This window comes from Vitis vinifera, chromosome 1 (genome assembly GCF_030704535.1).
Source record: "Vitis vinifera cultivar Pinot Noir 40024 chromosome 1, ASM3070453v1".
Taxonomy (NCBI): Eukaryota; Viridiplantae; Streptophyta; class Magnoliopsida; order Vitales; family Vitaceae; genus Vitis; species Vitis vinifera.
In genome coordinates this window covers 5,215,122-5,239,466 of record NC_081805.1, presented here as the reverse complement: position 1 = coordinate 5,239,466, position 24,345 = coordinate 5,215,122, and the positions used below count along the sequence as shown (strand labels likewise).

The following is a 24,345-nucleotide window of genomic DNA, read 5'->3' as shown; positions in this document are numbered from 1 at the left end:
GTTTAGGATTCGGATGCTCTATAAGGAAAAAAAAGATAGGGAAAATATAACATAACCTTCTTATTGATGACTGATAACTATTTGAATGAAGAACAAATTTATCTTTTATCCTAATTCAAACTTTATCTTTTATTATAATTCAAATACAAGTCTATCTCATACTCTAATTTAAATTAATAATAAATCAACATTAATATTTTAATTAAGGATAAATATTAATTTTTACTAACAAAATCTGTGTATTTTTTTTATTTCAATGGTGGCTTTGTGTTCTACGATCTCTAACCTCATGATTTTACATCGACATAGTTGCAAATTTATGGGTGGTTTTTTGTTTTTTTAGTAAAAAATTGTTATATTTTATGGGATTGTTTTCTTTTCTTTCTCTCTAATTAATTACTAAAGAGGAATTAAAAAAAAAGGTTAAAAAAAAGTTAATACCTATTCAACCCCTCTAGGTATTTTTATAATCAAGATTTACAAATTTTCATACTTAAGATTGATTTTCTTTTTTTAAATTAATAATGGTTAATAAGATTTCAAGTAAATTCTTATTAAAAATATGGTGAGTCTAATAAAACAAAAGACAAACAACAAATAAAATAAAATAAAATAGAAAATTGAGATAATTAGAGAAAGAATTGGTGAGAAGTTTTCTTCTTTGGATATCCTTTTTACTAGAGATGAGAACTCTTTTATAGGCTTTGTAGGGCTTGCAATCAAAACTCATCTTTAAGATGAGCAAATGGAGATTCATAAATGAATTTTAATTTATTCTTTTCATTTATCAATTTTAATATTATAGTAATTCAATACCTCATTTACAATAATAAATCGCTTTCTAAAAGTTTATAATTTTTAGATTGCATCTTTATCCTTAGATTTTTTAATACTCAAAATTAAGAAATATTTTTTTAAAGATTTTCCTACTCATAAATGTAAAAATTTAAATTTCATTTAAATTTTTTTTTTTTTGTAATTAGATTAGATTTTTTTTTTGGTTTACCTAGACTCCACATAAATTGAAATAGGACCATTTTTATCAAGAAAAGCTGTATTTTTTTTTTTCCAAACATCTTATAAAGTTAAATAGTGGACCTCGTATGATTGCAATTAAAGTTGATGAATCTTGGTCAATGCTATGATTATTAAATATGAGAATAAGTTTGTAAGTTAAATACTTTTCAGATTTAAAATTTCTTTTAGTTTTGTGAAACACCATATGAGTGTGGCAATGAAAAATGAAACATACTCCATACTCCATACACAGAATGTTGTTTTGGGGTCTATTGCAGAGAATGCTGAATCATTGGCAAACAAAATGGAGAGCAGTGAAGATGAAATCATTGCTGGGTCAAACCCAACTCCTAGAGTTGGTCTTTGGAAGGATATTGAATTGGAACTCCCACTTGCCAATGTCTCCAACCATATAATGTTTCAATATGGTGTCCATTCGATTTGTTGAGTGGCCATTCCTGTTAGTAAATGAAATATGGATGTTGGGATCAATAAAGTTTCAATAAGGAAATGATGCAAGTCATGAAATGGAGCTATTTATACCAACTGCACACTGCATAATGATGGTAGGAGGAGAAAACAATTCGAGATGACTGATCGGTTTCGGGTTTAGTGTATAAATCGTATTGGAATTTTTCAGCAGTAGCCTAGGCTGCATCCCCTAGTTTTTAGGGAGGTGGTTCATAAATGATTTCAATGTTGAAAATATGTACTCATCATTACAAACATCAACTTGGTATGAGGGATGATATCTAACTCAACTTTCTAATAACCACTCATTATGTGGGACACAATTTATTAATCAATAAAAAAATGTTAGATGATTAATGTTTTTCCTTCTTTCCATTTCATGTATTCACGTGAGAAAATAGTGTTTTTAGGAAGTATTTTTAATTTAAATAATTTTTTTTTGAGAAAATAGTGTTTTTAGGAAGTATTTTTAATTTAAATAATTTTTTTTAAAAAAAATTAAAAATCAATTTGATAATAATTTTAAAAAATATTTTTAATATTTTTAACATTTTAACATTTTTATTATTTAAGTGTTAAAAAAATATTTTTTTAAAAAAATTATTATGACACACAATTTAAGTATTTAAAAAAAATATAAGAAAAATTTTTTAAAATTTTGAAAGACTAATTATATCATTTTTTGAAGAAACATTTGATAAATGATTATTTTAAAAATACTTCAAAAAAAATTTTTTTTAATAAAAAATACTTTAAATAAAAACATTATCAAACACACCTCCAAAGATTTCTTTAAAACCCTCTCATCCTTGTATAACCTTAAATTTTGGGCTTCGTTTGAAATTAAGTTATGATATTCCGATGGAAACCACCTTCTCATGTAAGCAACACGGGCATGCTAGGGAGTGATTCTCAAAACCAATTTTCTATTTTTAAATATGAAAAAACATTAAAATACATTTGAATGTCAATTGTTTTTAAAAACAACCTTTTTTAGAATTGTTTTAAAACTAAAGTGTTTTTTAAAAACATATTTAATTATTTTCATTTGTTTTTTTTTTCTGAGACTATCAAAAAGTAATTGATAAACATAAAGAATGATTGAAAACAACACTATTTTAAACTCCAATAAACTTTTGTTCTAAAAAAACATAAACCCTTACCATCCATTCCCTCCTATGCACCATATAATACCCAAAGAACTCAGAGTTTCAACTAAAAAAAATAAAAAAAAATATTAAATTCTCCTGTACGATTAGACATTAACACTCTATCTTGAATAAAGGGCTGTCAATAAAAGAAAAAAATTCAAAGCAACGGATATTTTTTATTTTAAAAATTCTCATCTCATTTAAAAAATGATGGAATGTTATGAAATTTGGTTTTTAATAGTAGAATCTTATTAAAAAAATTATTTCTAATAGGTATGAAGGTTTTTTTTTCTCCTTTTTTATTTATTTTTCTCAGTCTGATGAATTCTTGTATTGTAATGAAAGAGAAATTGCTATAATAATTAATATTTTCTTTTAATATTTTAGTCATTATAAGTATTTTTTTTTATTTGAGCAGATTTCGAAATTTAATCTAGGTCATTTTAGTTATAATTTTTACTTTTATAATAATTGTAACTCATAAATAATTTTAGTATAAAATATATTTTTGAAAAAAAAATTATAATGTTTAATAAAATTTAAAAAATATTATACAAAATAATTTAAAATGCTTTCTAAGAGAGCACTTAATAGATTATTCTCTTTAAAACACTTTTAACTAAAAGTGCTTCAAATACAAACTCGCAAATGCAAATGCAAATGCAATCTTAGAAGACCTTAGCGGAAAATCTAAAGAAGCAACCGTGCTTCTTTGGACAAGTGGCACCTATCATATTACCAGCTTAGGAAAGAGGAAAGTGGGTAAGCGGCAGTTACGAGGGATTCTGGACTAGCTTTGGATGAGTTGCAGCATAAATAGAGGAATTTATATCAGTTTTTAAATGGGAAAGAAGATGCTGAATATCTGGACGCAGACTTTCTGATGCTCTTCCACAGAGAGCCAAAACTTCTGGTCTGGGCTTGCTGCTAGCCTGCACCGGCCCTCCCTGTCCTTCATAATGGACAGCATGATGACTGAGAAATACAAATGGGGGGTTAGTACCTGTTTAAGCACTTATGAGGGGATAGAAAAATGGAAATTTAGAACAACTTCTGCATGTGTGGTTCAAGAACAAGAGACATTCTTACAGGAAGTCAATGAGATCTGCTATTTCTGATGCTTCAACAGGAGTTGCTGGCTGAGAATTCCTCCCAAAGACATCCACCATTGTATTTAAAAGCAAAGACAGGGTCTGGAATACAGTAGCAAAGAAATTGTAACAGCCACCATATAGGAATACGGATATAACTATGAAACATCGAAGCTCAAAACAATGTCCATTATTGGCACAAAAGGATCTCTTTAAAATTTTAAGAAATAAACGAGCAGGATTAGGCATAAAACCCCCAACATTCCAGGAAAAACCAGGTAACATCTCCACCTTGAATGCTCATGCAGTCCATAATTCTAGCATTTTTATTTTTATCTTGGATAGATAATAAGATGCGTATATTCAAAGTGGCTAATGCAGTCCATATTTCTTGTTCGTGTCAACTATATGGATGTGATGTTAATATTAGACCTCAACCACTGCAAAAGCTAATTTTTCTTCATTCAATCTGATCAAAACCATGCACTGATGAATGGTTGTTAGCAAACAATAACATAAGGAAGCTTCAAACAAATACCCAAGAACTCAGAATGGAAAAAAGAAACAGGGCATCTTTAACTTGAACATTGTGCAATACATGCCTTGTACATAAATAACAATCCTTGAACACAATGATGTTACTCTCCTCACTCAATGGATGAGTTTGTGAACAAAAAGAGCAATGGAAGAGAAAGGTGAATATAATAATAGACGTGACCGGTCTTATCAGACACCATGTCACATTGTAAAAATCAAAAGAACCAAATGGAACATGACAGGAAACAAAGATGCAGAAATAAATTAAGAACCAAAGAGCTATTAAAGAGAGAAAATTATAAACTGTACCAATTCATGTGACATTGTTAAGGCCAAAAAAACATAAAAACAAATAGCTAAAGTTTATTTATAATGTATTCCTAAAATGTCTAAACTACCTGTATATTGTAACAATTGATGTCCATAAATTTACTTAATCCTTTTTCTCCCTTTTTAGCATGAATGTAAAATTAGGATAAGCAACTGTCCATTACTTGAGAAAAGAAATAAGAGTCCAGAAATCAGCTTAATGACAGCAGTTGGTGAAAAAAATTGAGGAATCAAGTTCGTAATAGCAAAGAAATCATAAACCTAGAAGACATAAATAAAATAAAAATAAGGATTGTTTAGCTTCATATGGAATAGTGCAGCAGTAGGGCATCAAGTCAACAACACTATACCTGGGAAGCATTTAAATATGAGGCAGAAGTGAAAGATTTTCTGTACCTTGTTGAAGAGTGAGTGAGCATTAGAGAGTCTTGGGAGCAATGGACCCATTATACGGAATGCTATTCTTAACATTGCAACTGATGTTACAGGTCTGAGATGTTTGATAATGAGATGCGTCCCTTCTAGCCATTCCTGTGGCAGGTTACTGAAGAAAGCATGAAGGAGGGCAACTATATTACCTGGCAAAACACCAGTTATACAACATGGTCAGAGTTTTAGACAAGATAATGTAATCTAAAAAGCAAACTGTTTAAACTTGATTGACTCCACAGCAATAGACTTCATTGGACCTTACAAGAAATTACCAGAACTATCTCCTACAAATGACTCTATGCAATGTGTAAATTTTGCACTGATAGATAAAAGGAAAGAACTGCAAGCATCAACAGGGGATGGAACACATGTTCATAGGAGGTGCACCTGATCTATGTCAAAGTGACACCGTATAGAGGAAACAGGAAAAAAGGAAAAAAACTAGACTTAAACAAAATTTACAATCTATTTTGCTAATAAAGTCCACCAGGGAACACATTTTCTGTAAAAGAACCACCCTTTGTGCAAGACTGAAGCAAGTGATCCTTTTCTGCTCTTCTTTCCAAATGCACCGAGCCAAAAAGGGGGACAGGGATCCCACCTTTCTCCTAGGTTTCTTGATAAAATTACAATACCAACTAAAAGCCTACTCTTTTCAACAAGCAAGCGAGTACTGGAGATATCAGAGAGAAAACCAAAGACCACAACTCTCAAGCAACTCAGCAATGAGTTTAAAAGATGATTCACTGATTTGTCATTTCATTTACACAAACAGCAACTGCTCACCAAACTTCATCCTCTCACCTTGAGATAGTCCAAGGTCGGAATGGTTCCCCACTTCTCAAAGTAGCATCTGCTTCAATAGTTATTTAGCAGGGAAAATAGCTCCTCCTTGTGAAGTTAGCAGGTGGTGGCAAGATTTCACTGACACATTCCCCCTTATTTGTATACATACAAATCCCCCCTCCCAACAAGATTGCACATAATTAATTGCTTCTATGAAGTTCCCCACCATCTCTAATTCACTCCCTGAAAATCTCCCAGAAGATTTGGGTTCCTAAAGCTTCAGCATTTGAGAAGTTCTGATACTACTTTGTCCGGCTATATAAAATAACTCAGGAAGGCACAAAAAAAGAGGGAGTTCTTCACACCATACATTATACCAAAACCTCGCTGTCTGCACAATACCTAGAGGAAAAAAAAATGAATTTCAGAAAATCATCCACCCCCTCTTAATGCCCTTCTGTACCTTTTTCCCATGGGAGCACCTAAGTTAGAGGATCATCAACTCCTCTATATGTGTTTAGAGTCACCCTTGAAAGACTCTATCCTCTCAATAGCAAATCTTCATGAACATTTACTAAGGTGGGCTTTATTTAAGATATTCAGTCTTCTAATTCTCAAACATCCCATCCCCCCCTTCTAGGGAAGGCCACCCACATTCCCATGAGAGCCCCTCCCTAATTCCCTTCCTAATGGCCTCCTAATGCCCATCTGCACCTCCTTCACATGAGGCTCTGAGCCTCTCATTAAATCAGAGGATCATCCCCTCTTCCCTACACATGTCAACAATCACTCATGAAAGACTGTCCCTCTCTCAGTTGTAAACCTTCATAACCATTTACCTAGGCAGGGACTAATTAAGATATTCAACATTCTAATTCCCAAACACCCCTCCGTTGTTCCTCTTGGAAAGGCATACCACATTCCAATCAATAAGATGAAACTCACTCCCCTTCAGAATCGGCCAAAGAAAGCAATGCAGAATTTCTCCAAATATAAACCAAATCTGGCGCAAGAAGGGACAAGAAGACACTCCCAAGGGTAATCCCTTTTTGAACATGATCCTCAACCAACTGTCTTAGAAGCCACTCCCATGGGTAGATCGAGATAAGAGGTAGGCAAACTAGGGATCCCACAACCAAGAGCTGCTAATAAAGAAGAAACATTATCCATAGGACCGACCAAAATTAGCATGCTCTTGTCCATATCAATCTTCAAACCAGAACCAGTCCCCAAACAGAGTAGAATGCAATTCCAAAGTTTAAGCTGATCCAAGCCATGTAAGCACTACTGTTTATCTGAACATTTTATCTTTGTGCAGCAACAGAAGGCTATAGTGGGAACAAAAAAGTTCATACACACCCAAATACACATACAGACACAGAGTTCTAAAATTGCTTCTAGCACTAGAATATAATGTTCATTCATTAATTAAACGATCCTTCAAGTACATCAATCAAATCATTTCATGACAATACTATTCATAAAGTTTAGGGTTTTATTAGTTGTACATAAGGTTAACGTAACCTGAAACATTAGTATTTGTTCTAGGTTTGGCGTATTGAATGAAAATCATTGCATATTTGTTCTAGGTTTGGCATATTGAATGAAAATTGTTACTGTATGCTCCTTATCACAGAACATGGTACAAAGGGAATATGCTATTTAGAGCATTATAAGCTAGTTCCAACTACAAGAGGTTTTCTTTTTTTTTTTTTCCTCAATCATAAAAAATTGATTAAAGTATCAACATTAAAATGGATAGTTTCTTATTTATGTTTTTTTGTTTTTGTTTTGATAGGTAAATTTTTGTCCCCATTGGGACTTGAACCTGAACCTCCCACAAACCCTTCCCGTCCCTTTACCACTTGAGCCAGGCCTCAAGGGCACAGTTTCTTATTTATGTTAGGATAGTAGTTACATAGCAAATAATCAGTTACATGTATTGCATTAAATGTTTTGCATTTCTAATGGTTATCTGTTTTTCCATGGTTTCAATTTTTGTTTTTCCTTACAAAAATTTTCAGTTCAATTGGGTTCCAATTTAAATTGTCATATGCTTTATCATAATACAAAATAAAATGAGTAGAAATAAGAATTCTTCAGTTTTAAATCATGGAATTAAGATTTTAGATACCTGAGGAGTGAGGAGAATTAAATTTTAAGGTTCATAAGCCACATAAATGTCAACTATTTCACACTTGTTACTGACAGTTTTCTATTTCTTCCTTTTTACCCTTTACAAGATTTCAGTAGCATTCAAAAGGAAAAACCAACAATTTAGACAGAGGATGCACTTTCTTTTTTGGTGGGACTAGAGATGATGCAATTGATGCATTGGCCTCAAGATCATAGGACAGCTCTGTGAATATAATCGTAGCAGACTACTTAGCTATGCTTTTGACAAGATAAATATGATTTATTTCTGCTTCCAACAAATATCCATGTTCATCATGGGATTATGATCAGAAGTTATTCAAGGTCAACAAGCCATTTTAACCTTTGAAACCAACTAAAAGTTTTTGGGGGCACTATGCAGAACATTTTCTCAAAGAGTGAAAAATATTGTATAAAGCATGTAAAAGAATCAGTAGAGACTATGAATTTGCAAAAGAATCAATTAGAAAAGTTGGGATAAATACTGAATCTAAGGCACAGAAACAAAGTGAAGCATGCTAGTGAATAACAACCAAATACAGAAGCATACCAATGGCTGTTGAGGTGTTGTCTTGAGCAGCCCATGTTGGATCTAACAAAGCATAGCCTACAGCAGAGTCTAGTTCCCCCAATGATCTTTTCCCATCAGTAAGCCACCAACTCTCTTTTATTAGACATGATGCCTCTATATAGAGTTGTTTGTGAAAATCTGGAGGGAGCTGAGCTAATAGCAGACCACAAGCTTGGATTAACAAGCAAGATAACTGTTGACATGTGTAACCACTTCTGGAAACAAAGTTAGACGCATTTATTCCTGAAACTGAAGCACTTGATCGGCTTGCACTTAAGGAATCTGTGCTTCCACCTGAAGGGGAAGTTGGTAAAACCGAACCTTGCCCAACACCATTTGGTGGTCCATGCAGACCATTGCTGGACTGAATTAAAGTCGATTGTATATGAACAATGATCTGGACAAGTGATGATACAATCTGTGTTGCAGGTACAGGGAGAGAGAGTATTTCTATGACTGCTGTTTCAAGAACCAGCTGAGTAAATGTACCAGGATCCTGGGTTTGATAGAATGATTTCTGGCCTTCAGAAGCATTTGTTGGTCCGGACTGAGATGCTGCTGGAGTTTTGTTATGTGGTGCACGCAGTGTATTATTTGAAGTATCTCCCATTGAACCAGATTTTGAGTTGGTATTTATTGGAGGTATAACATTATTCACAAGGCCCAATAACAGAGTAGCAAAATAGTCGAGAGGTGGGCATATGACGGGATTTGATGAACTCATGTGTTTGAGGAATGATTCAGAAAATGGGATCTGAAACAAATCCAGAGTCAATAAAGTTGCTGGAAAAAAGAATCATCTCAAAGGACCCAAAAAAAAAAAAGAATGCAAGAAAAAAAAGAGGAATTGGTCTGAAGAAGTAAGAAAAAGTAAATTGTTACCTTGCCCAAATCAAGTATATTCAATATTCGGACAGTGAGCTTTCCTGGAAGATGTCCATAAAAGTATGCAAGTATGTCACGGACAAATGTAAATCTTAAAGGGTGGTAAGCAAGCAATTGAGAATACATGGCCAGAACCCTGTCAGCTTGATCTGTGGCATCATTTTCAATAAGCCTATAAACCACCAAGGGAATGACTGGAAGCAAACGTGCGGCAGCATCATCAAAGAACACAGGATACCTGCAAAGCTTAAAATGAAGAGTGTCTATACTGTGTAATCCATCAATTCAAATGAAATTATAACATAAAAATAAACATTGTTACGTTAAAGCACAAATAAGCTTAATATATATTGTTGAACCTCTACCTAATAGTTAAACTATCAAGTCAACTGGTAGCTTAACAACATTTTAGAGCTAGGTTTTATAGGAGGTCATGAATTTGAATTTCAATTATGTTTATTTTTTCCAATTTATTGAGTCCAGTGCAAATTCAAAAGGAAAGTTGCTCATGAGACAGGATATTTGGCTAAAACCCAAATAAGCTTGACATACATTGTTGACCCACTACCTTGATATGCACTGTTTTTCTACTACCTAACAAGTAAATTGCTAGCTTAACAAATATAAACTGAAGAATGCAGCAGGATCATAAAGTACACATATAAGACAATGAACTAGACGTGGTAAAAATGAAAAAGCAGATTCTATGAATGAAATGAATAGCTGAAACAGAATGCATGGTTGATGCGCATGAACCACAACAACAGGAATAGGTGCTCACTATCTTTAGACAAAGGGGATAACTTCAAGGACCATGTCAATGCTTGATGAAAACAAGTGCTTAAAGCTGCTACTTAGCTCTTATCTAAAAAAATAGTGGTACCATAAGCATAAAAGACTTCCAATTTATTAATATGAACAGCAGCATTTTCAAGTTATATAAAATGGAATGGGCTACAGAAAGCAACCATTGTGGTTATGTCATCATTAGTGGCTTTCTACATAGTCACCATATTCTTAATCAATAACAGACTAGGTTTTTATAATCATCAAGAAAGGAGGCTAAGAAGTTGGAGAATTACAAACCTCTTAGTTCAACTAGCTACTAATGTCACAGGGGCATGCATTACGATGACAATAAACAGGCTTGGCAATCTATTTAAAAACAGAAAACAGAAACAGAGGAAGATACTACTATCATCCACTGACCCAAAGCCAATACCCTTCTTGAAGTCCTCATTACCTCTTAATCCTGTACCAAAAGCTAACCTCTTGGGAACCCCTCCTTTAAAAAACCACTTCTCAATAGTATATCCATCCTTCCACACCAACACCTTGCTTGACAAAACCCTCCTCCACTGCATACCATTACATTGATGTTCACTAAAACCCGTATCTCATATTGATGAAATTCCAAATATGAGCCCCATTTGATTTTATGGACCACATACTAGTGCCAGTCTATGAAATGGTATTTAAGCTTCTGCACTCCATAAGAAATACCTCTGCAGTGTTTTTTTTTTTTTTTTGATAACTGAGGAACTTTCTATAACCAAGTGCTTAGGACTCTCCATGGAGACCCAAACCTTGGGGTGCTGACCATCCCGCAACAACCAGCATTGGATAAATTCAGAGTATCATCAATGGTGGGATTCTAACCCAGGACCATATGCCATTTACTGGGACCACACTTTGTAGTGTTGGCTCTGACCAATTGGGCTACCTTAGCAGGTTCTGTAGTGTTTTTAATCACCTAACATAGAAAAAGAATGTCAAATGGACACATAAAAAATAAAGTTGAAAAATAATTACATCCATTCTTTGTAGGTGATACACTAATAGAGGTCCCCTTTCCCTCTATTTGTCTATAGGGGTTATGGAGGGTTTAAATTGCTTCACCTCTAGGGTGAGGTAGATTCATTAAGCGAAAAGGGGAAAAAAGGCAACATGTCTCATCCACTCTTTGTAGATGATACACTAACATTTTGCAAGGCAAACCAGGATTAGTTCTTGTATTTGAGGTGGACCCTTTTATGTTTTGCATTAGCTTTTGGCTTGCAACTAACTCACAAAAGAATGAGCTTTATTCCAATGGGCAAGGTGATAGCGTGGAAATGTTAGTGCTGATGCTACATTGTGGGATGGGGTTTGAACGGCTTCTTTCAAGTTATGTTTAGCATGGGAAGCTGTGAAGTAACATTTTAAGAGAAGGCTTGCCTCTTGGAAACAGGAATACCTGACTAACTGGGAAGCTTATTGTCACAAGATGCTCCAAACGACCCTTCCCATGGGCTTATATAGAGGGCAGGAAGCTTTTGGAAACTCCTGGAGCCATCTACACTTAGCCATTGGTGGGAAGAGTGTGGAAGCTTCTAGAGATGCTTAGAGATGTCCACATATATTTACATTATGGTGGAAGGCATGAGAAGAGTTCAAGGCTTCCTAGAGAGTTCCAGAGGTCTCTTGTATATTCTTATACATTCTTGTATATAGCCTTGTACATAGAGTTATCTAGAATATTTTAGGGATCTCTTGATTTGTAAGGAACCCTCCAAGGTTCCAGAGACTTCTTAAGGCGCCTATAAATAGGTGAGACCCTTATTTAGCCAAGACACCAAGCAAGTGAGCTTCCAAGCATTGTACAACATCATTTGAGAGCACTAAAGCTTCCATTCTTTATGTGTTGCCTACTACGCCTTCTAAAGCTTCTAAGTTGTGTGTATCTTAGCCTAGTGAGCTAAGCATAAGGGAGAAAGGCTGATTTAGCAGATCAAGTGTCTTGGCTTGTCCAAGTGCCGCATGAGTTTAGGAAAAGACTAAGTCCATGACATTATGCTCATCAAAAGCACCCAATGTGAATTTTTGGTTTACTTCATGCCCTTATTTGTGATCCCTACAGCAGTGAAGATTTAGTTAGAAAAGATTCAACATGGCTTTCTTTAGGATGGTATATACTTAAAGGAATTTGCATCTAGTGAAGTGGCATATTGTTGTTGAGATAAAATTAGAGGTAGGCTCATGGATATATGGCAATGAAGACTTTCTACTCTCAAGTTTTAACAAGGTCTTTCTAGAAAGTAGTAGTTGAGGCTTGTTGTAGAGTTCAATAGCTGGTGGAAGTGGGTTATCTCAAATAAATATGGGGAGAAAGATGGGGATTGGTGCACAAAAGAAGTTATGGGAGGGTTGGGAATGGGTTTAAAACTAAGATTTGAATCTATAGATGGTGTAGGGAGGGATCTCTTAAAGCTCAATTTCCTTATCCACTTAGACTTGCCTCTATAAAAAAATGTAGGGGTTGCAGATCTCTAGGTGGAAGGTATTAGGCATGCCTCTGATTTTTGAGGTTGTTCCACGTTAGGAGCTGAGTTGGTGAGCCTTTTCTTTTAGTTAATTCAGTTGTTTGTTATTTGAAGGACAAAGAAAGGGGCAGGGTGCCAAGGGGAAGAACAGTTTATTACAGAAGTGTGCAAAAAATGAGTGTTTTTCTATAAAGTTCTTTTACACTTCTTGATCTTCCTTTTTGTTTCTCACATAAATGGTGTGGCTCAAAGACTCCTTTTAAGGCCTATTTATTTGCATATGAGGTGGTTTCATAAAAGATCCTCACTCGTGATCAACTCATGAAAAGAGGTGTTCCGTTAGTTAACCATGTTGCCTTTGCAAGGGTAGAAATGAGTTCACAAACCCTATTCTCATTTATTTTGGTCTCACTCACTGATTATGGAATTTTACACTGTCTTAATTTATTCCTTCATTTATCAAGTTAGACGATCAAATTGGAGACCCCTTTACTAAAGGGGTACATAGGAGCCCATTTCGTCGTCTTTGTTCCAAGCTGAGAATTGATAGTATTTATGCTCTAGCTTGAGGGGGAGTGTTAAGAAAAGGACAAAAGAAATTATTATTTTCTATGTAGTATTTTTTTTTATAGATAAAACCAATTGCATTAAAAATAAAAATACCACAAGGACACACCAACATACACAAGACGTATACAAATAGCACCTAATAGCTCAAAAACACGAAAAGAACCTAAGCAACAACCCCCACCCTTAACCATAACCTAACCACTCAATGAAATCAAGTAAAGACAAAGAATCCATCTCTATGTACTTCTTTACCCAAGTGAATAAATTTATTAGAAAGAACATCTTCAAAAACTGAGCAGAATGCTCCTCGTTATCAAACAACTTGAGATTTCTGTTCTTCCAAACTGTCCAAAAGATACATAATGGAATTGCTCTTCAAACCTTTTTTCGTTTTTTACCCACAAACGAACTGTGCCACCTTAATAAAGCCCCCTTAACTGCAGCAGCTTGCACCCAATGGATACCAAAGAGATTGAACAACAATTGCCAAAGGATCCTAACTAGTGAACAATGAAAAAAGATGTGATTTATGGATTCTTCATCTTCGTTGCAAATAAAACACTTATTGACCAAAGACCACCCTCTTATCTAAAATCAAAACTTTGCCCTAAGAAGCCTTCCATTCAAAAAAGTCAACTTTAGAATGGACCCACGATTTCCAAACTTCCTGCATTGGAAAAGAAACAAGAAGCCCCGGTTTCAAAGTGAATATAAAAGCTTAACAAAGAACTTATTATTGTCCAAGTTCATCCATAACATCTTATTTTCTCCCTCTGTATCAACTACCATTCTTTGCAACCTGAAAAATAAATCTTCCACATCATCTACCTTCCAATCATTCAAAGGTTGAGAGAAACAAGGGTTCCAATGACCTCCCACACTATCTTAACCCAAAGATCTGTCACCCATGCCTCTCTTGAAATAGCTAAGGGATATAAAAAGGGAAAGGAAACACACAACGATTCATCACCACACCATGATGTAGAACACCTAGGATGGTTGCCTACAATCAAATAAGAGGGCTAAGGTTTTAACTTTTTAGGGTTTAAGGAAAGGAATAAGGATAAAGTTTATGGTAGAAAAAATAAAATAAAAAAATACCGAGAAAAAAGATAAGAAGAAAAGAGATAAAAATCTTAGAGTCTCACTAAGTCCTTTTAGAAGTCCCACCTAGAAAAAAATAAATTGAGTCTCACCAATGAGGATTGCAACACTTCCAAACAAACATAATATACATTAATAAAAAATTACTTTCATTTACATCAATTAGCCTTATTTATAGGCTTCTCAAAGAAATCCAAAGTCTACTAGGATTCTAATAACCTATTATGCCTCTAATTTTAATTGTCTTATAACCTAATTAGCTAATCCTAACTTGACTCCAAATTCTAATCCTACTTTAGTTCTAACTAATACTAATTCTTATAAAGGTTTGAGAACCCGTGTAAAATATGGCTGAAATCCTCAATAATTATTGAGGTAATTGTTTCTCATTATATAGAGTGTATATACAGTTGAGAGATCCCACAAACTAGGAAAAGATAAATATACATAACAACAAATAATCTAAGATCAAGGAAAGAATCAATTAGGAGAGGATTCTGCTTTATCAATTCTAATTTAATTCCAACTAATATAATCCTACTTAAAGTTTATTTATGTTTTTCCTTTCTTTTCTTGCATATACTTTCCCTCATCACACCATTTATTCATCCAAAACTTCATCCTCCTCCCATTACCCAACACAAAAGAAAAATAACCCAAGAAAGTGCTTCATTTCTTTGAAATGGATTTCTGAAGCCCTACTCCATGCCCATCTTTAACTTCACTAGATCACTACCTACCCTCATCCTCTCCATATTTGCCTCTAATCACTAATGTCCAAAAGACACCTCTTTCAATGGCATACTTCCAACTCCATTTGCACAAAAGCGCCTTATTTAACAAAGATAGACGTCAAATCCCTAACCCACCCTTGCCTTTCTCCAAACACACAGTGAGCCACTTCACAAGATGCATCTTTTTCACCAACCCTCCACCTCCACATAGGAAATCCCTCTAAATTTTCTCCAACCCCAATCTTACCATCCTCAAAATACGGAATAAAGACATAAAATAAATGGGAATGCTAGATAAAATGCTTTTAATGAGGGTAAGTTGCCCCCTTTTAGAGATGAATTGTCTTTTCCACAATGAGAGTCTTTTATGAAACGTCTCTTCTACCCCCTCCTAGACTGACATTGATCTAAACGAAGCACCTAGAGGCTGTTGGAAAATAAAATCTTCTTATCATTTCTTCGAAAAATTTGTACAAATACATATACAACTTTTAAACTTGTACAATAAATGGAAATAGAATAAGACAACTATTCCTAAAATTCTTCCTACAAATCATCTAAATTACAACTTCCTTAATTTACATAGTCAACTAACCTAAATATGCAAAAAATATGCACAAATCAGGAATAAATCAAATAAACTCCATGAAATCGGGAATAATTATTGGATTGCAACACTTCCCCTCAAGCTAGTTCAAAGATATCTTCCATTCCTAGCTTGTTACCGTAGAGTTGAATGTAGGATTCTGAACTCCATTTGTGTAGACATCAATTAGTTGTAGTTTGGATGCAACAAACAGAGTGCAAATTAGTCCACTATCAATCTTCTCTTTAATGAAATGTCTATCAATCTCAATATGTTTGGTCCTGTCATGTTGTATTGGGTTGTGAGCAATGTCGATTGCAGCCTTGTTATCACGCTACAAATTCATGGGATTCTCAAAATTAACTTGCAGTTCCCTTAATAAACCCTTTAGCCACATGAGTTCACAAATGCCAAGGGCAATAACTCGAAACAACACTAGGTCCAGCAGCTACATGTTGCTTTTTGCTTCTCCAAGTAACTAAGTTGCAGCCCACAAAAGTACATCAAGATTTTGATCAATAGGTGTACCCGTAGGTTTGCATCCTAGCATCCTAGTTTCAATTAGCAAATCAAGGATATACTTCCTTTGAGTAACATAGATTCCTCTTTTTGATCTTGCCACCTCATTACCAAGAAAATATCTTAGATTTCCAAGATCTTTGATTTCGAATTCTTTTGCTAACTTTCCCTTAAGATTTTGTATCTCTTCTACGTCATCTCTAGTGATAATTATGTCTTCTACATAAACAATAAGTGTAGTAATCTTATTTTCGGGGTGATTGCTTGATGAAAAGGGTATGATCTCCTTGGATTTGATGATAGCCAAATTTGAGCAGAGACTTAGCAAATCTCTCAAGCCATGCCCATACAATGATTTCTTCAATGTACAAACCTTTCCACTGCTGAATTTTCCTTCAAAACCAAGAGACAAATCCATAAATACTTCTTCTAAGTTCCCATGCAAAAAAGCATTTTTTACATTAAATTGTTGTAGATGCCATCAAGATTTGCTGCTAAGGATAAAAGAACTCTAATGGAATTCATCTTTGCCATAGGTGCAAAAGTTTCTTGGTAGTCAATTCCATAGGTTTGTGTGTGTGTGTCCCTTTGCCATTAACCTAGCTTTATACCTCTCAATCAAACCATCAACTCTGTATTTTATAGTGAACACCCATTTGCATTCCATTAATTTTTTTCTTATCCCATGTTTCATTTTTATACAAGGCTTTCATCTCCATATTTATAGCCTCCTTCCACCTAGGATCACTTAGAGCCTCTTATATATTTTTAGGAACTAAATCTGAGGACAAATGAGTAGTAAAGACTTCATATTGGTGGCAAAGTCTATGAGAGGATAGAAAGTTTGACAAAGGATGTTTAGTACAACTTCTAACACCTTTGTGAATAGTTATAGGAATATCAAGATCAGTGTCAAAACCATGATTAACAAGAGAGGGATTAGAAGGATTAGATGTACCTAATTCTGAGTTGATGATTGGTCGTGTGTAAAAGAGATTGGGTCTTGCTCTTATACTGGTAGCCTTGGCCTCTTCGAGTAAACCATCAAGTCTAAATCAACATTTTCTGCTACTGTTGGTTTTATGATGCTGGTTTCTTTTTCTACTACTGGTTGTATGATGTCTACCTCCTCTACATCACCATGTTCAATAGCATTTTCTGCTAATGCTGGCTTTATGATGTCAGTTTCTTTTCATGTTGCTGATCGTATGTTGTTTACCTCCTCTACATCACCATGTTCAGTAGCATGACTCCAAATGGGTAAAGGAAGCATCCAAGACTGATCTTCTTGCAATATTTTCTCTCCATGAAGATCAAATTTCTGGTAATAGGATCGGTTTTCAAAAGAACTTACATCTATGGAGACAAATTTCCTTTGTGTAGGTGGATGATAGCACTTGTACCCTTTTTGTATGGGAGAATAGCCCAAAAAAAATACACTTAGTGGATTTGGGATCAAGTTTCGATCTATTTTTGTTTGGAATATGGACAAATATAGTACAACCAAAGACTTTGGGTGGAAGAGAGCTAAGGCAGTTTATGTGAGGTAGGTGTTGTTTTAGGATGTCTATTGGAGTCTTGGAGTTTAGGCTTTTTGTGGGCATCCTATTGATAAGGTAGGCAATTGTAAGCACCGCATCTCCCTAAAAAAACTTAGGAACATTTCTAGCAAACATTAGGGCTCTAGCTACCTCTAACAAATGTTTATTCTTCCTTGCAGCTATCCAATTTTGTTGAGGAATACCTACACAAGAGGTTTGATGAATAATCTCATTCTTTAAGAGATAATTTCCATGGGTTTGGTTTAAATACTCCTCTCCATTATCCAACCTCACAACTTGCAATTTTGCATTAAATTAGGTTTGGATCATTTGATGGAATTGTTTAAGGGTGAGGATAGTATTAGATTTTTCTTTTAGGAGATAGATCCATGTGGTTTGAGTACAGTTATCAATAAAACTTATGAACCATTTTGCTCCTGAATGACAAGAAACTTGTGAAGGACCTCAAACATCAGTGTGGATGGGAGAAAAAAGAATTTCACTTCTTTTACTACTCAAAGGATAAGAAATACAATGGTTTTTTGATAACTCACAAACTTCGCATTGGAATTTAGAAGGATCCAGGTTGACACACAATTTAGGGTACAAAATTTTCAAAGAGAAAAAACTTGCATGCCCTAATCTTTCATGCATTAACCAAAATTCTCCTTCTTTTTTCTGTATTTCCTTTTTATTTGATGAACTTGAATCTTTCCTTGCTCCTCAATAACCAAATAATAGAGACCCTCTCTCTCTCTAGTACTACCAATTACCTTTCTCGTAGTTAGTTCCTGAAACACATAATGAGTGGGAAAGAAAGTTACAGAACAATTTTGAAATTTTGTTAATTTACTTGTTGAATATAATGTATTTATAGTATATTATCTTTCCTTGTTAATATAGGTCACATGTATGGTAGTTAGGACTCCTAGCCTTGTATATATATATATATATCTCAATTGTAAGTGCATATTTTTTACATGAATGAGAATTAAGGTTTTTCTCCTTTTTCTCTCTCTCTCTCTCAACATTACTGATGGACAATAAGTTACAAGACATATTTGGGACATGTAGAACAAATGAAAAAGTGATGGGAGTGACTGAAACATTGCCTTTACTACTAATAGGAGTCAAAGATCCATTAGCAACATGTACTTTTTCGTTACTAGAGCATGAAACATAGGATCAAAAAACATTAGACTCTTTAGTCAAGTGATCAATTGCCCCTGAATCAATAATCCAAGTGTTACAATGAAGAATATTAGAAGTACTAAGGGTTGTTTTAAAGTACCTGATTGTGCAAAAGAACAAGAAGTGAAGGAAGAGGAAACCTCGGATTTTCCCATGATCTTATACAAGAGATCTAGTTGTTCTTTTGTGAAAGGGGGACTGTTTGGGGTTGATGTTGAACTTGGTGTCTGTTGTTTCTAAATTGTGTGTTACCCTTGTGGTTGTCCTTAACCCTCGATTGTGGCTTTCCATGCAATTTCTAGCATGTCTCTCTTGTGTGTCTTGACTTATTGCAATGGTGGCAATAAATAAGGGTTGATGGCAATAAAAGGTTGCAAATATGATAGTAAGGCTTGACAATGAAGGCTAAGAAGAAGAAAAAAACTAGAAACCTTTTTCCAACTCTGATACCATGTTGGAAAATAAAATCTTCTTATTATTTCTTTGAAAAATTAGTACAAATATATATACAACTTTCAAACTTGTACAATAAATGAAAATAAAATAAGACAGTTGACCTATTCCTAAAATTCTTCCTACAAATCATCTAAATTGCAACTTCCCTAATTTACATAGTCAACTAATCTAAATATGCAGAAAATATGCATAAAATCATAAATAAATCAAATAAACTCCATGAAATTAGGAATAATTATTAGATTCCAATAGAGGCAACCCTAAATAGGTAGAAGGAAGTGTGCCTTATTTGCACCCAAGCTCTAAAACCAACTCCTCAACCCAGTCCACACTACCAATAGGAATTAGGTCACTTTTCTCCGAGTTCACTTTCAACCTTGAACAAGTCTCAAACCACATGAGTAGCCAACATAAATGAACTATTTGATCTTGGAATGACTTATAAAAAACAAGAGTATCATCAACAAACAACAAATGGGACACCTCCTCCCTTTCACCTTTACCTCGAAATATAACCGCTTGCCATGGTTCTTTGAAGAAGACAACTTATAGTATATTATTTTGTCCTTTTTCTATGAGTTGGACTTATTGAAATAGGAATCCTACTTTATATATTTTTGAGCTGGACTTTCCTTGTTGATATAGGATTCTGCTCTATATATTTGTATTATCTCTCATACCTTCTAAAAAGATTATATGAATTTTCTCTTTTTCTTTTATTATAAATGATTATGCAAGTGAAGAAATTCATTGAGAGCCTTCAAGAATAAAGTTCACCTAAAGTAGCCAAGGGGGAACCCAAAAATGGACTTGTTTGGTCCTAACGTTCACTGGGGTTCCACCAACAGCTGAAATTTAATTTTTATAAACTTAAAGTTAGGATACAAATTGTGTTATTTATGTCATGTAAAGCATGTTGTATCATGAGGCATCACCTTTCCTTCCAAGAGAGATGGTTCCCAAGTGCCTTTTGCAAATCAGCACGCTTAAACATTCCAGAACAAAGCCAATGCTCAGGGGACCCACGGTTATTACAGAATAATTTTACTCTTTGTTGAAGTTCTTGCTTGTCTAGTAGACTAATCTGCAAACAGAAAGCACAATGTCACTGTAGCAACAATAGAAATATGAATATAGGCTGATAAACTTTTCAGATAATCCCAGTGAGGCTAATGACTGAGACCCAACAAATTTGCTTTAGTTTAGTAGAATGATAGAATCCCTAAGATAAGTTTACTTAAGCTGATAAACTTTTCAGAAAATCCCAGTGAGGCTAATGACTGATTAAGTATAGCATAGGTCCACAACACTAGAGGAAGATCTACAGCCTGTTACAAATGAATATAGGTTTGAGCACCAATTGAGTGAGATAGAAAAAGAGAAAAGACAATTTATGTGGTTAGAATTTTATTTCATTCTTTTTGAACTTTTGGCTTTTGGGTGACTAATGGAAAACCTGAACTGCCCATTTGAAGAACTAATCAAGATTTAAATGTACATTCAATTTGAAAAAAATTACAAAGGCTTTTCACAATGGTCGCCAGTATTTATCAAAGTGAAATTGGCATCAATAATGTCCCTATCTAGCATGATTTAGTTTCCTAATGAACTTAATCATTTAAAAACTTTGAAGCTCATTTGCATTCTATAAATTTATATAAAGCCAAAAAGTTTATATATTTCTAAATCATGAACCAAGATAGATTAGTAAGCTTTAATTGGCAACGAGGAACCTATGTGATAAAATCATGAGTGAATTTTGAAATTATATGAACATATAAAGAGAATCTTTAAGTTGCTGATAAATGGTCTTAGTGGGAAAGGGTCTCAAAACTAGGTTTTGGTGGGATCCTTAGTTTGAGGGGTCTACATTGAGAGATTGCTTCCCAAATTTGTTCCTCAGTTTCTGACAAAGACGTGTCAAGATCAATTAACTTATTACAACAAACAAAATGATTATGAAGCATAATGAATCAAAAAGGATATTTTTAAAACACTATATAACCTTTTATCATATAAATCTATAAATTATGAAGATTAGAATGACTCGTATACTTATGGATCATCATTACAAGTAAATAATTACCAATATATTTCTTAACATAAATGCAAATTATTTAATATGCTGGGAATTTGTGGCTTGAGGAGGGTGGTTTTGATTCTCCATTCGAGGAGTCTTCAAGATTTGTAAATGAAAATGGAGTCGTTTTTCTCTTACTAACTTAGTTTCAGTTCTTGGGGTGAGGAGGGATAGATCACTGCAAAACTTTCTAAGAAAAGTTGTTTTTCCGACGTGTCCTGCAGATTTTGGGCATGGGAGCCTCTAGGATGCCTTTTACAGTGGTTTGGGGTTATGGTGCACTCTCCCCTCCTTACACCATCAACACAAGCACATAACACGCACATGCCCACCCACCATTACCTGCACCAACACTCACAGAAGGTAAGCTTTTTTTTTTTTATTAGAAAATGTTATGGGAAAAATTCCCTACAACCAATCAGATCACTGGGAGGGGCTAGTCTCAGGCAATTGGTGCAGCCTGTGCAAGCAAGAGGAGGAAATGGCCAACCATATTCTTCTACAGATTGTGCTTGTGGTTGATTTTATTCAACTTACTCTGAGTGGCTTGGGTCCTTCCTCAATCCGTTAAGGGTCATTTATTTTGTTGGTGTGGTAGTTTTGCCGGTAAAGGAAAAAGGAGAATGTTGAGTTGGCTCCTCTATGTTTGAGGAGCATATAGAATGAGCAGAACTGTAGGATTTTTGAAGGTTTGAAGCATACCATATTGGATTTGAAGGATTTCTTCTGTCAGGCTTAGTTTGTTTGGTCAAGGGATCCCTTAGGGGTTGAGAATTCTACTTCTCTTGATTTATAGATAGCATGGGAAGGGGTTCAGACTTGGTTTCTGCCTTCTGTATTCTGTTTTTTAGATTTTACTTTTTTGGTTTCCTTGTATATTTACTGTTTAAAGTTTGGTTAGATCATTTTATTAATACATCTTTTGTTGCCTATCAATAAATAAATAAATGGAAAGAACCATAAATGTCATATTTTGGGACGGTACTTGTTGATATTTACAAAAAGAAAAAACTTGGTACCAAAAGCAGGAACACTAAGTGTAATCATGAATTAATGTCAAACAAATGTTAACAATAAAACCTAGCATCATTTATTTTCTTATAACTTATATACCCCTTCTACAATATCCGAACTCTCCAACTTTATCCATTGTACTTGTATTGATATGACATGACACAACATGGGTATAGGTGTAGGATCCTTGTTGGATACTTTGCTGTTCTTCTAATATGGCTGTTTGATTTGATTTAATTTTTTTCCCCCTTTAATTTTCAAAATTCTTAGCAATAGTAACATTGAAGAAAGAAAAAGTTTTATGGAAAGTGAACTTTTATAAGAATGGCTAGGGAAAAGAAAGAAAAGATAAAAATCAAAGAAAAAAGGAGGGATGGAGGGGAAGTTTTATTGAGGATATCTTTGCTTTTAATTAATTTCCAATTGATTTTTCCTTTTTTTTCCCCTTTAGTTATGTTGTATTCAAGTATCCTTTTGGTATCGATTTTTGGATACCAAGGGCTCAAAAGGATCTCAATTATGGGTAGGATACTTGAAAACCAAAAAAAACAAATGTTGCACTCAAGTATCCTATCCATAATTAGATCCTTTTGAGCCTTTGGAATCCAAAAATTCAGAAGTAAGAAAGATCAGACAACACCAGACACCTGCACCACAAACTCAGGCAGCATCACAACCCTGTTTCACTCCTGTTTTGAGATTTTTTGAAAAAAATCTCAAAATTTGGATATGCTTTACCTTCTAGTATCATCATTCGTCTGCATTTCAGATGTTTCCAAACTAGGGTAAAAACAGAAATTCTGAAGCAATAATGGGATAGAAAATAAACAAAAACATAAAAATATGAACAGACAGGCAAAAGATAAGAACCTATCTTGTTTTCAGGTAGAGCTCAAGGACTTTGGCAGAGAGAATTCTTATGATGACCCCAAAATAGGTTGAAAACAAATAAAAAGAGTATAATACCATGAAACCAAAGTTCATAGTTTGAAAATTAAATCCACGATTCCAGGTACAGGCTTCTTTTTGCATTCATCAATTCATTTAAAACCATAGATATGAACTTCAACAACAAACTATTATGTACAATAACTTACAAATTAATTCTCATCATTAATTCCTCAATCCTAAAATATTATAAGCAACTAGAAACAGCTCAAAGATTGCCTAAAGATTGTCCAGCATCTCTATGAATTTCACTGAAAATTAGCAACATTTTTCTCACAAGAAAATTTTAAACCTACACCATGATGCACAAGTTTAGACTTCGTGTGAATCTTAGCTAAGTAGCATGGAAACTTTTAGAGGGCAGTCAATTGGACACTGGACACATGGTGGATATTATGGCATGTACTGGACACTTGGGAACATACATAATTTTATAATACATATTCTCTATTTTGCATACATGACCAATGTTCATGCATACAATGGACAAGTGAGGAGGGTTTCTTCCTTTTAACATAGAATGAGAATCATCATTGTATACAATTCTTTTTCCTTTATGATAAGAAGTATCAAAAACAACTACGATCATCATATATGCATAGATACATACATAAACTTCACATTTAGAGGTGGGAGTACAGTATTTCATATTTCTGTGAGGGATGTATTAGGTAGATGGTTAACACAAAACATATACCAATCCTTACAAACATAAGAATCTGTGAGTTTGGGTGTTCCCCAAAAAAAGCACATTCCAGGTGCAGTAAAGATGACCTTGGGAAACCTAAGGTATTTCGCTGTCAGCACTATGTAGTGCATAGCTTGATACAATGAGACTTAAGGTAACAATTTGCACACTTCAATAGACAAATAAG

At 34.3% G+C, this 24,345-nt stretch overlaps 1 protein-coding gene across 5 annotated transcripts in view; it reads right to left on the bottom strand.

Moving 5' to 3' along the window:
- Positions 1-3,198: 3,198 nt before the first annotated feature.
- LOC100262719 (mediator of RNA polymerase II transcription subunit 23) overlaps positions 3,199-24,345 on the bottom strand; it is a 101,231-nt gene continuing 80,084 nt past the window's right edge. For all 5 annotated transcript variants that reach the window (XM_010654876.3, XM_010654945.3, XM_010654906.3 and 2 more), the window contains 6 exons: positions 20,364-20,512; positions 9,423-9,663; positions 8,520-9,294; positions 4,994-5,175; positions 3,729-3,832; positions 3,199-3,614 (listed from right to left, as the gene is read on the bottom strand). In XM_010654876.3, coding sequence (XP_010653178.1) covers positions 3,413-3,614; positions 3,729-3,832; positions 4,994-5,175; positions 8,520-9,294; positions 9,423-9,663; positions 20,364-20,512 — 1,653 coding nt within the window. In that variant the 3' untranslated portion in view covers positions 3,199-3,412. The remainder of the gene's footprint in view (positions 3,615-3,728; positions 3,833-4,993; positions 5,176-8,519; positions 9,295-9,422; positions 9,664-20,363; positions 20,513-24,345) is intronic.